Source organism: Sinohyriopsis cumingii, chromosome 13 (assembly GCF_028554795.1).
Source record: "Sinohyriopsis cumingii isolate HCF-2022 chromosome 13, ASM2855479v2, whole genome shotgun sequence".
In the NCBI taxonomy this organism is placed as follows: domain Eukaryota; kingdom Metazoa; phylum Mollusca; class Bivalvia; order Unionida; family Unionidae; genus Sinohyriopsis; species Sinohyriopsis cumingii.
In genome coordinates this window covers 43,154,013-43,167,377 of record NC_142973.1, presented here as the reverse complement: position 1 = coordinate 43,167,377, position 13,365 = coordinate 43,154,013, and the positions used below count along the sequence as shown (strand labels likewise).

Below are 13,365 nucleotides of genomic sequence, written 5' to 3'. Positions count from 1 at the left end.
TTAATTACTTTGAATTATTATTCCAGATCTGTGATGTCATCCAAGTCAGGAAAAGTTAATAAGTTTGTGATGAGTTATCTCCACATAAATATTGTTTTAAGATAAAAGCTTATAACTCTAAAATGACTTAAAAAATTTTGATTAAGTTTTCATCATTGTTTATGATTAGATGTCTTTTTAACTGTTTTTTAATCATATTTATCTCTAGCCTTAAGTGTTACTAAGCTACACACAAGATTTGAGTTGTATTTATCCATCATTCTCAGCCATTTTGGAATAATTCCATTTTTGTGTTCAGTGCAGTATTATCTTGGTGCAAAAAAAAGCCACAAAGTTTCAAGGCAGTACCAGAAAACAGGTAACATTGAACCTGGTGTTATGTCAGTGAAAACAGATGAAGGGATTTCTACTTTTCACTCGCTTTTGTAGGTGAATTTCTCGTAGGACATGGATGTTAAATTGTTGAAAAATATTTAAAAAATCCCTTTAGTAATCCTATAGAATTCCAATAAAAACAAGGGGAAATGGACACAGATTGCAGAAAACTGATGCATTATCCTAAGAACATAGCTGGATATTAACTTTTCAAATTACTTGTCTATTGGGATAAGTGTGGTTAAATTAACTTGCCTGTGAGCAATTGTCCAAATAAATGGACAATAAAATTGTGTTATCTGCAGATTGAAGTGATATATGAATTGAATTGCATTGCAAATGTTAATGTTCTGTTTGTAGTTTGCTTTGTGGTACATACATTTTAAAACATTGAAAATCAAATCAAATGCCAAATTGAAGCTCCTGCTTTTATAAAATACACCACCTTTTGGTTTAAAAATCAAAAATAGAAAGTGCCTGCCTTAGCCTTTCATGTATCCAGTAGAGCCATTCAATTGGGAAAGCAATGTTTTCATGAGAGAGCTGATCACCAAAAATTGGTTTATATACATGAGATCCATAAATTGACAGGTTGTGCCATACATTGGGACATGGGTGTTAAATTGCTGGAAAATATACTTGCCATTCAGTATCTATATAAAATTTCTATAAGTCCATGCCTATGAATACACTGGTATATTTTGGTGACAAAATGATATCAACATGTGCTATATTTGGTTCATGTCAAGCCTTAAAGAATGAAAATTCTGAATATGTATGACCCATCTGGAGTGGAGAGATCTGGAATTGCCCAGAATACTGAGTGCCAGTCTGTACAGCAAATAGTGATTGAATAACAAGGGTGCTTATTAAATGTTTACATTTATTCCAGTGGATAGCACTTTTTACATGTATAATGTTGAGGAACTCGGGGTGAGGTGGGTGTAATGGTATAGGTGGTGTGCACAGTTTTGACTTGGTAGTTGATAATGTATAGAATATAGATCAAAATGCAATTCTTTAAGACTGTTAGCTGGAGCAAGTGTGAAAAGAAGTTCCCATTGATCTCCTCCTGACATATATTAATGTAGGTGGAAAACTGGGGGCATTAATTAAAACTTTATGAGCCTCAGACTGTTCAGATTATTAAAACTGTCCAACAGGAAATTTACTACCAGTAGCCTCCGACTAGCAGTCTGCCACTAATTTTGAGCTAGTTAATCGCTTTTTTTATAAACTAAGGTAGCTGAATTAGAATAAGATGGATCTCCTCAACTACTTTCTAACAATCTGCATGCACATATATTACTAACAAAACAAGTTTAGGAGAAATAAAAGTCCCACAATTTGATAATGTAACAAATTAAGTTATTTATTGCTTTACTCTGCCAGTCATATCAGAACATAGGTAAGTAGTCACAAAGACAAAACAGTTGAAAAAGTAACAGAAATTTTGCAGAATTATAATGGCATGTATCAGTCTTTCAAATCAACCATTAAATAGTTTGGATTTTTTTTATATAAAACTAGCAACAGTACTGGTTGATCCTTTTCATGCAAGCAAAGAATTTAGATATAAATTGTTCAGTGCATGTATTGGGTTTTGGAAGTTTCAAGTAACCATGTGAGATTGGCTGTAAAGCATAGAGCCCATGATTATTTATGAACAGTTCTTCCATGTAATCTGGCATATTGCAGTTTATATATTTGTAGAGGAGTACTATATATACTCACTATTAAACAATTCCAACTGCACAGATGCAGGTCTGCTGTTGCATAATGCACCAGCAGATCTGGATCTGTGCATTTGACAGGAGTAATCATTAGAACAAACAACATAGACCCTGATCTGCAACTACATTATGTTAGAGCAGATCAGCATCTTTGTTGTTTGTAGTTTGACTTGACTTATACGTGAGTATATATGGTACTAATTTTTGAGAGTTTATTCTGTCATTTGTTTGAACTCATTTCATTTCATAGAAAGGAATGCTAGATGATGTGTCAAAAGGAGCATCCATAAATAGGCATGCTGCACTCTTTTGTATCTTGCTTATTTTAACTGACTCTCAGAGCATATTGTCAAACACTATTCTGTAACTACATAACTGTAGGCACTGTGGACCAATATTCTAGTTTGCATGGGTAGATATTTGTTAAAGATATAAACAAATATAGTCATTATGTTTGTTCCACTCTAACCACTTTCAGCTAATTCACTCCTGAAAGTTAGTCATCCTTAATATTTATTCCATATTGACAAGCTTTTTAGAAGTGGAATGCTTTATAGATGAGGCTGTTAACATAAATATTGTTTTTGTTTCAGTTATAACCATTTTATTTTGTTTTTACCACATCTCAGTATTTCTTATATTGGAGTACAGTAATTACATGACCATGTGAAGCTGTTATACACATCATCTGTTAATAAGTCTGAGTTTATGCTGACTGTCCACTGAGGAATGTTGTTTTTGAAAATGAGAAAGAGCAATAGGCCTAAAATAGACCCCTGTTGAAGGCCATGTTTAATTTCCATTTGTAAATTTCAGTAAGTCTCTGTATCTGGGTACTAGCATATCACATTGCTAGTACATGTAAGAGTTACTTTAAGAACTGAAACCGTATTTAATTTTTGTAATTTAACTGTGGAAATAAGATCAGAAATACCAGTAAGAATATTAGTATAATACTTCTAGCTAAGCATACAAATTACATTATGTGTGTTTGTGTGTGTGTGATTTGGATTTTTAACGTAGCTTTAAAAAAGTTTCAGTCATATCGCTACGATGTCTGCAGTGTGGCAGTTTATAGTGATGTCTAGCACTGTAGCATCGTGTTTCACCTAGTCACATTATCATGACACCAGGGTGACCAGTAACACTAACCTTGTAATGCTGAGTGCAAAGCAAGGCAGCTGCTAGTACCATTTTTATATGTTTTTGGTATGACTTGGCTAGGGCTTGAACCTGCATCCAAGGCAGACTTTCTAACCACTTAGGCCATCAGAGTGGTCTGCAAATTACAGTAAGTTTTATGACTATAGGCAATACATACTGTGTATGTAAATTTCAGTTACATGAGAGATAGATTTAAAGTTCTCGGTTTAAAATTTGTCGATATAATCAGTACCTAATTCTGTACTTTAAAAGAAATTCACATGGCCCTGACTGGAATATTTTTGACTTGATTTGTTTTTTCATTCTAGATCCTCCATTACTTGCTCTGTTTACCATTGATGCCTGCCTGGTGGTGTTTTTTATGGCTGTGCACAGTGGCCTAGCATCTGATCCCTACAGAAACCTGATGGAGAGAACAGGAATGGGACCCCTGACTCGCTCCTTTTATGTTCTTCTCTCAGCTCTAACGCTCAAGGCAATTAATACTACATAGTTTAAATGATAAAATCAGTGATATTTGCTCTTTATTTCAAAATTGTTCTTATTTTTAGTAGTGAAAATGTAAGGGAAAGAAAGGATATATTCTTGATACATCTTGCTAGTTCATTAAAAATGTCCTTTGTTAAGGCTATTAGGAGATCACAGATTGAAACTTGCTGGTTACCACACAAGCTTGAACAAGGTTGGTTCAAAAACAGGATTGCTCGAAGTGGATTGTAATTTGACCATTTTCTCTTGGAAATGACAGTATCTGAAATCATACAAAGGGATTTTACCATACAGTTACCTCAGAATCCAACAGGGCCCCGAGTGGCCGAGTGGTCTAAAGCGCTCTCCGTTACGGATCATTGCCATCTCACCTCTGTCTGCGTGGGTTCGAGTCTCGGATTCAGCCAATGTGGGTATGTGAGAAAGCTTGCCAGTAGCTTCTCGTGGGTCAGTGGTTCTTTCCGTGGGTCTTCCCAGGTTCTTCCTCCACCATTAATACTGGCCGCCATGTATAGCCTATCATGTGCTGAAAAATAGCGTTAAACCCTACAACAACAACAACAACAACCTCAGATTCCCATAGAAATCAGATCCGGTCTCAGTCTCACCAGCATTAAGTCTTAAATTAAACCATGACCTAAGACATTTGATTGGTCAATTTTAAGCCGTACTTAAATTTCAGTCAATACTGGATTCCAAACTTTAAGTCTAATCCTGAGCTCTTGTGAAAATCACACGTGGACTTTTTATGCACTCAGTCCCACAAACCTGAGAAAAATCAAAAGAGAAAAAAAGCTCATAGCTGATGATTTGCATGCATATCCATCATAGACAAATACATGATTTGCACGCTTAGTTAGCAAAATAGCTTTTGGTTTAGAGTTTACTTTTTTTGCTTGTAGTACAATAAATTTTTCAAATCATTTTAAGTAGTTGTGATGAAATGAGTGGTTGCATAAGATGGTGTTTCAGATGGAGGAAAGGGGAAGAACATTGATAAAACCAACAACTTTGAACACATACATGTTATCACTAGATTCAAGTTATGTCAGTACATATAACTGGCGTCACAATTCTCTTTAGTGAGAATACATGCTTCCTTGACCTTTGGCTTTGAGTCACATGCTCACACTTTTTCTCTTGCTTGTGAATGGCAAGTCATGCTGGATATCACATGTAAGCTTCAGCGTCAATATTGTTATTAATATAGTCAAGGTGCTATGTTATTGTTTTTGAAAGTATTCTGCATCAGTTGCTTTATTCAACTGCAATTATGAGATAATATTCTGGGTGTACTGTTTTACCAATATATCGGGAGATCATGGTCCTGCCAGGTCATGTACATGTACTGATGTAGATTGCCAATGAATTGGTTTTTGCACAGTATCTTTACAGGGAAAAATTCTACTTCAGCCTTCGTTTCATTTGAATTTTTGTCTTCTTCAGTGTATGTTGGTCTAAAACCCAGAATTATTTCTGAAATGTTTCTGCCAAGAACATGATTGAACTGTATGTTATATTCTGCCTGTTACATAGCAGTGACCCAAAATAACAGATATTGGACTGAATAAAACAACACTCATCACTTGTCTTGCAGCATTCTTGGCTGAACTTCTCCAAGTATTTTAATTAATAACCTTGTTATTTGTTTGGGATTGTCATGTGAGGGTGAAGTTCAAAGGTAGGATGGCAAACTTGACTACTGACATTCACTGACACCATCACTGACAGCCAAAATTGAGGACACAGTTAAGAAGATGCTTATTGAGTAGCAATGAGACACTTGCATAGAAAGGTGTTTTCCAGTTATTGATCACTTTGAGAGAGTTAAAAGAAATTACCATCCATACTCACTTATAAGTTGAGTCAAACTGCAGACAACAAAGATCCTTGATCTGCCATAGCATAATGCACCTGCAGATCAGGGTCTGTATTGTTTATTCTGCTGATTACTCCTAACAAACTGCACAGACCCAGATCTGGAAATGTGTTATTTGCAGTTGGACTCAACTTATAAGCGAGTATATACAGTAAATTTGTATGAAACTTTGACTTGTTCCTACTTGAATATTTTGCACTTTTATCAGATATTCCCACTATATTGCAGTACATGTTGCAAGACACTGTCGCGTATCAAAACATATTAAGATAAGAAATTTCTGGCAATAATAAACCCTAGGTAATATAACTTTAACTATGTGTCTGAAGTTTGTACCCTAGCATACTGGAAGTCATCTTCTAAAGTTACACAGCAAACCTCGAAGATTAATGTCATTTTGGTTTTGCATATGTGAGGTAAATAACATGTGAGAAGATAAAAGACACTAATTGTATAAAAGTTATAAATGCAGACATTGAGAAATTTATAAGGGTGCTGAGAACAGCTTGAAACAACTGTTCTCTACAAGTATTGACAGGGTTAGCACTGTATTAATTTGAATTTATGCACAACAAAACAATATTGATTTGTACAAGAAAAGATTTAATACATGCATTGTAAGAAATAAGGATACATGAGTATACAGAGATTTGATTAATACATTGGCTTATTTATTTTTATTTTTTTTTCTCACTCTCTCCCTTTCTCTCAAACATGCCACTATTCAGTATTACTAATATTCTACAACATCAAACTCATAACTAAATTAACATAATACTTAATTTAAATATTTAAAAATATTTGGCTCTCTGGGGGTGGGGCTACTCATGGGCTAGAATCTGAATGTAAATGACTGATTCCCAATTGTTGCTAAGTTTATCTCAGCATTAGAGTGTATTCTGGGCTGATCCCAGCTCAAGCAGAATTGGTGCTAGACTGATCACAGCTCAGTGCGTAAAAGACTGATTCCCAATCTACCGTGCCCAATCGATGCTAGGCTGATCCAAGCATTACAGTGTATTCTGGGCTGATCCCAGCTCAAGTAGAATAGGTGCTAGGCTGATCCCAGTTCAAGTAAAATCTGTGCTAGGCTGATCCCATCATTAGAATATATTCTGGATTGATCCCATCTTGAAGTAAATCTATGCTATGCTGATCCCAGCATTATTGTGTATTCTGTGCTGATCCCAGCTCAAGGATAATTGGTGCTAGGCTGATCCAAGCGTTAAAGTGTAATCTGAGCTGATCCCAGCTTCCGTAGACTGTGCTAGGCTGATTCCAGCTTAAGTAAAATCTGTGCTAGGCTGATCCCTGCATTCAGGTGTATTCTGGGCTGATCCCAGCTTAAGTAGACTATGTACTAGGCTGATCCAGCATGCAAATGTATTCTAGGCTGATCCTATCTTAACTAAATCTATACTAGGCTGATCCCCAGTTGATCTCAGTCATGGAATAGGGCTAAGCTGATCCCAGCATGAAGAAAATGTTCTTATTTTATCCTATTTAAAACTTTAAAAGAAATGTATTAAACGGGCATGACCTTTACATTATTAGTGTAATTTATGAGGATCCGATTGGGGAAAAATATCCTATCCCATGGTAGCCCCATGTGCATAAACAATGTAAGGGCACAACCCACGATGTATTCATTAATGGGTGGTAACTGGAGTGGTGGTAGGTCAGCACGAATCCATAAGAAATGTTTGATACCGAGATTCTAAATCCATTGTTTGTACCTTTGAAAAACCAGAGAAGTGAAACTCTACATTCATTGTCTGTACCTTTGAAAAACCAGAGAAATGACTGATCATAATGTACTCTATATGATCATGCAATGTTATGCAAGATTATCTAATTTGGTTAGCTCTTTGAATTCTGCTGCCAATGTCAACCAGTAGGAATAGTTTTGCTCAGGCCCCCACCCCATGATCCTCCAACAAGCCCCATTTTCACTTGGGTTTGGGAAGTATTTTTGCAATATTCACACAAAATTAACCATCAGTGATGTAAACATATACAGATTTTATAAAAAGGGAAGTACTATTAAGTGTTTAAGAATATTGAATTATGGTCAGATTAAAATGCTGTAAAAACTTGGCTTGACTTAAAGGATAGAAATGTTGTCACTGCTGAAATAGACCAATATGCAGTTATTGCAGTTACTTATATCCTTGTGTTTAAATAATGAGTTTGCATGTGTACTTGAGGATAAAAGTAAAATTTTATTATCATCCTCTATTTCAGTTTGTGATGAATTACTGGGAGCCCATACCAGAGCTGTCCCTGTGGTTCATTGACACAAGACAGTCCCCCCTCCTTTGGTTGTTCTTTACTTTAGTTCATGCCATTATCTGGAGCATTCTAGTGCTTGAGTGTCTCATGTTGGAACCTCTGCACCTGCTTGGAATCAAACAGGTTGGTAGCACTCAAAAATATTTTTTAGTGTTTGTTATTCATTGTTGCTTAAAGAAATTTTTATACTTTTCACTTGTCATTAGATGATATATATTAGATATTTTGTCTTTAATAACAACAACTACAAATTTATTCTTTTTATTATTATTATTATTATTATTATTATTATTAATTTGGTATTTATGTATTGTTTTTATTTATTTACCCAGATGGCTTTTAATGGTTAGCTCTTCTGGATATAGACCAGGATTGATCAGTTGTCCATCACCTTTTGTCCCTCTGTCCATTAGCACCTCTTAAAGTACTTGGAGGATTTCCTTGAAACCTTACTCATGCATTCATCATATCAACTAGTTGGTCCTAAATGACAATGGTGCTACCTGGACAACCGCTATGGATGCTGCAGTTGCCACCTTGTTATTGTTACTCATCCTGAATGGATGGTCGTATCAGCATGGGGTTTTCATTAAAAGATTGGTCCCAGATGAAAATAGTAACAATCTGATGTTTAAATATGGCCACCGCAGCAGCCCTCTAGAAAATTATGTTAACGCAGCTCCTGCTGAATGGATGGTAATATCAACATGTAATTGCATTCTGATGCTTAGTTAGTCCTATATGAAAATGGTGTCAATTTGATGTCCAGCAAGGATGCAACAGCCACTCATACATCCAAGATGGCTGCCACAGTGGTCATCTTGAAAATCTTTTTATCACTACTCAAGAATGGCTGGTCATATTAACATGGGGTTTTCACTAAAGGGCTTTTATCATGTCTTGTTGGTCCCAATGAAAATGGTGCCAGTCTGATGTCCATATTGAAAACCTTGTTATCACTCCTCCAGAACAAAAGTCATATTGACATGGATTTTTCAGCATAGGATTTTATTTATTATGATGTATAGTTAGTTGATCATAAGTGAAAATGGCCACCACAGTTGCAGTCTTGTAAATTTTATTAATGCTACTCCACCTAAATGGTTTTCACTCAAGGACTTCTGATGATGTCTAGTTGGTTCCAAATGAAAATGGTGTGGATCTAAAATCACGTATGACAAACACAGTAGTCATCTCAGATCTGGCTGCATTGTTTCAAGTTTTGGACTCAGCCAGTGTGGGTGTGTGAGAAAGCCTGCCAGTTGCTTCTTGTGTGCTGGTGGTTCCTTCCAGAGTTTTCCTGGGTTCTTTTTACATCAGATATATTATCCACCATGTATAGTCTATCATGTATGAAAATGGCATTAAATCCACAACAACATAAACAACAACTTCCTGAATGGAAAGTTGTATCAGCTTAGGGATTTTACTGGAAGGCTTCTTATGTTATCTGGTTGGTCTTGAAAAAAAATTGTGCTGATCTAAAATCCTAAATGGCTGCAACATTGGTCATCTTGAAAATGTTGTTATTGCTACTCCTTCTATATGGACACCCATATTGACATGGGGTTTGCCAGAAAATAATTATGATTTCTAGTTGGCCTGTAATCAGAATAGTGCCAATCGGACCTCATATATGGCTGCCATAATGAACATATCAGAAGGCAAGGGGAACCAGTTCCCCTGATCTCTGCCTTCTTGTTAGGGACTTTCTCGGGTGGTGTCTGTTACAAATCCACAATCAAGACTATCACATTCCATGCAGACTTGCTGTTCAGATTCACTCTGAATGGTCCATTAAAAACTTTTTTCTCACTAGTCCCAGATCCCAGAGCTTGGGCAGTTGATGCCCCTGCAGTAAACTGCAAAGTCTTGATGTGTATCCTTCCCTTTCAGCCTCAGCAGACTTATCCTGGTTGCCACACAAACAAAACAATTGTGGACTAATCCTGGTTGCTACCCATGAGTGAGAAAAATGGTGGATTAATGACCTGAATCTAATAGCAGAAAGCTTCCCATGTAGGTTTTCCTTCCCAACCCAGAATTTCAGTACCCGACATGTATCAAACAAGCCTTCAAACAGATAGATTTCCATGAACTTGGCAGAAAAACTGTTTGCCCATGATAGCTCACTATTTTGAAAGGCTCTGTGGGGGGAATGGAGAGTTTTCTTCCAATGATTATCTTACTCCTATGGCATTTTGAGGAAAAGTTAGCAGTTATCACATTCAGGACTACTGTTCAATGATTTCAGACATGTTTCATTATCACAGAAAGGAGGATATAGGCCTGAACAAAGGTCTATGTACCCTTCCTGCCAATTTCAGTTGGTCTCAGCCAAAATCCTTGTCCCATTGTCTAAAATAGAACCTACCATCCTTGGAACCACCGTCTAGAGCCTCAGTGTAATTAATGTTTCATTAGTTGACCCAAGTTTTCTATAACAAGCTCCTACACAGGGGAAATCAGTCTTGTGTTTGAAACTGCTGTCTTCTTTGGACCCTTCTTCTGCAATAAGTGGTAAACTGAAGTACATCAAGGCGATCAGAAAAGGGAGGTCTTTCTCGTTTTTCCCAATCAAAGAAGGAAGGTACATTATCTCCACTCAGGCTTTGTCCTAGATCTGACTCAAGACCAGATACATTTTTTATGCAGATTGGCTTTCATAATTAGGTCAGTTGCCATCAGCATAACCTTAAAGTGCAACTGGTCCTTGGCTGATATTATTTAAGATATGGGATGGAGGTCGGAAGCAACATTCTCTGGCTTATAGCTTTGAGATCATTCATCCCAAATAGTTCATTCAATATGCTGGAACGTATATTGGCACTGCAACAGGTTATCTTATGAAGTCACTTAGCAACTTCTTTGTAACACAGGTTACTCAACTTCCACTGGGTTTATCAAAGCAAAAGGCAGTGGATGTTCTCCTGATGCATTATGATCAGATGGATATTATCAGAGAAACCATTTACTCCAAAATTTGGTTTCAATAACTGTAGCTTTGCTCCAGATACATATTATCCGATCTTATTTTGAAAGATAAATAACATTCTTTTGAACTTTACTGAAGTATCAGGTCTGCCATTAACTTTGCATTTTTTAACTTTATGTATGTACCATATTTTTTCATGAGATTAAATAATGGTTAGGAAAAACCCTCCAAAAATAAGTTATACCATTCAGTACTGAAATCAATTGATATCAATAAAATCATTTGAATCATCATATTTCAATACCTTTATTGTAGCTTGAAAATAAATATTCCAGTTTTATCAGTACCATCAGACTTTTGCATTGTAGATTGTACAGTATAACCTATTCTTGTTGACTTAAACATTTTACCTTATGTTGACCAAGTCACATATGATACCCGAGATTCTATAGATAAAGAAGGTTATTCAATTTATTAATGAAAATGTTAACATATGGGTAAATAGATGGTAGAGATAGCTGATTTTACAATTAAGTTATTCAAGGAGACATCGACTGGCTATTAAACAATTAAAAGGAATGATAAAGCCCTGTTAAAACTTTAAACATGGAAAATTACTGGGAAAATAATTTAATTCTTTCCTACATAAATATAAACTACTGTTGTCTTTCCAAAAAGGAACTTTTAAAAACATGAACAAATATTCCAAAACTCAGGATTTTATTTCATCAGATGAAAACATGATATTAACAATATGATTTTGAACTAACAATTGCCTTCAACTGTGTTCAGGTTCAGCTCATTGTGTAGGCAACCACAAACCTTGATCTGTCATTTTAATTTTACCAAGTTTAATATAGGTTTTGGGAAAGGAATGAACATAACTTTCCATTTAGACCATCTTGTTATGTATATTTGATTTAATTTAATTGTCTGTTTGTAAATTTTAATTTTTTATATATTTTTAATTTCATTACATGTAATGTCAAGTAAACAAATTCTTTTTTTTATATTCATTTTTGGTGAGTGAATGGTGGTGTTGAAAACAAGGCTGTACTGTGCTATGTGCCATTAGACTTGCGAACACCTTCTAAATCATTCTAGAATGTGGTCACATGACCCTCATCTGGGAATCTGTTTTGCATTTCAAGTTACTGTATAACCTTTGTTTATTGACATTTTTCTCTGGTTGGGCTTCCATTTTGGATTTTTCTTTGGGACTCGAACTTGAATTTATCAGAACATTTCATTACTAGGACTTCTAAAATTTAATTTGTGTATATTATTCTTGGGTTATTTTTGGATTTGATTCTTAAAACCGTAAGTTCTTATTTTTTTCATTTTCACTGTTTTTCCAAGGAAATAAATTATTTGTTAAATTTTTCAAAGTTTGTTGTTTTCACTCTTTCTTTTGTTACTGTTTATGAGCCTAAACATGTAACAATCTGGATATTGAATTTTCTTCATTGATACATGTTAAACATAATACATTTTTAAAAAATTTCAAACTGTTGCAAAGTTTCTAAATATTTTCAATAATCCATTCATGATTGTGACACTCAGCTTGAAGGAGGAAAATGGTGGACATAAAATGTACCTGGAGGTATTTTAATATGCTCAACTATTTTGTAATCAAGTAGTGCTTACCTGTATTGTTAAACAAGTGGCATGACTGACAAGTGTTGATAGGTCAGTTTGATGAAACTTAGAAGTTTTCTCTTCTCTTCCTTTTTTCTTGAATTCAGATCTATGTGGCACTTTAAGTATTTAAATTCTTCAAGTTATTTTGCAGTGATTCAGTAATAAAATTAGCAATTGTTCTCTAATCAGTAAAGCTAATTTTCATTACAGGTATGGTTCTATGTGAGAGGACACACCCTACACTATATGCCAACTAAGCTAAAACAGCTGCTGTATCACATGCCACATGCAGGAATAGGTGGTTTCACCCTCCTGTTGTGGTTGCACCCATGTATGACACTTGATCGTCTCATTATGGCCACCATATGGACCCCATATGTTTGGTTGGGGCAGTATACAACACAGGCAGATCACATCTACATGCAGAGTTGGGTCACTGCAAAGAGTTATACCACTACAACGAGACAACTAGGACAAAAGTATCAGTAAAAATAAACTAAACGCACATATATTTGATATTATGGTAATTGCAAAATTTAGACTCCACAAAATATTTTGGCTTTAGAATCTTCATCATTGGGTTATATACTAAAACCTTTATCATAAATTGCAATAAATTATTATGTAATTTATTAAGAAATTGTAGGGGTGGGTGGGTGGGAAACTCATTTAAATATAGAATTAAGGAATATATATATATATATATATATATATATATATATATATATATATATATATATGTATGCGTGTGTGTGTGTATATGTATATAGATATGTATATATATATATATATTTTCATCAAGCAGAAACGCATGGATCATATACATACATATATATGTACATGCATGCATGCATCCA

At 35.2% G+C, this 13,365-nt stretch overlaps 1 protein-coding gene across 1 annotated transcript; it reads left to right on the top strand.

The window, feature by feature from the left end:
- The first annotated feature begins 288 nt into the window (after positions 1-288).
- Positions 289-13,097, top strand: LOC149785305 (nurim homolog). The gene is made up of 4 exons (XM_089979197.1): positions 289-358; positions 3,581-3,747; positions 7,885-8,055; positions 12,719-13,097. Exons 2-4 carry the CDS (start codon positions 3,634-3,636, stop codon positions 12,995-12,997), a joined length of 564 nt encoding a protein of 187 aa, XP_089835323.1. The 5' UTR covers positions 289-358; positions 3,581-3,633; the 3' UTR covers positions 12,998-13,097.
- Positions 13,098-13,365: the final 268 nt, after the last annotated feature.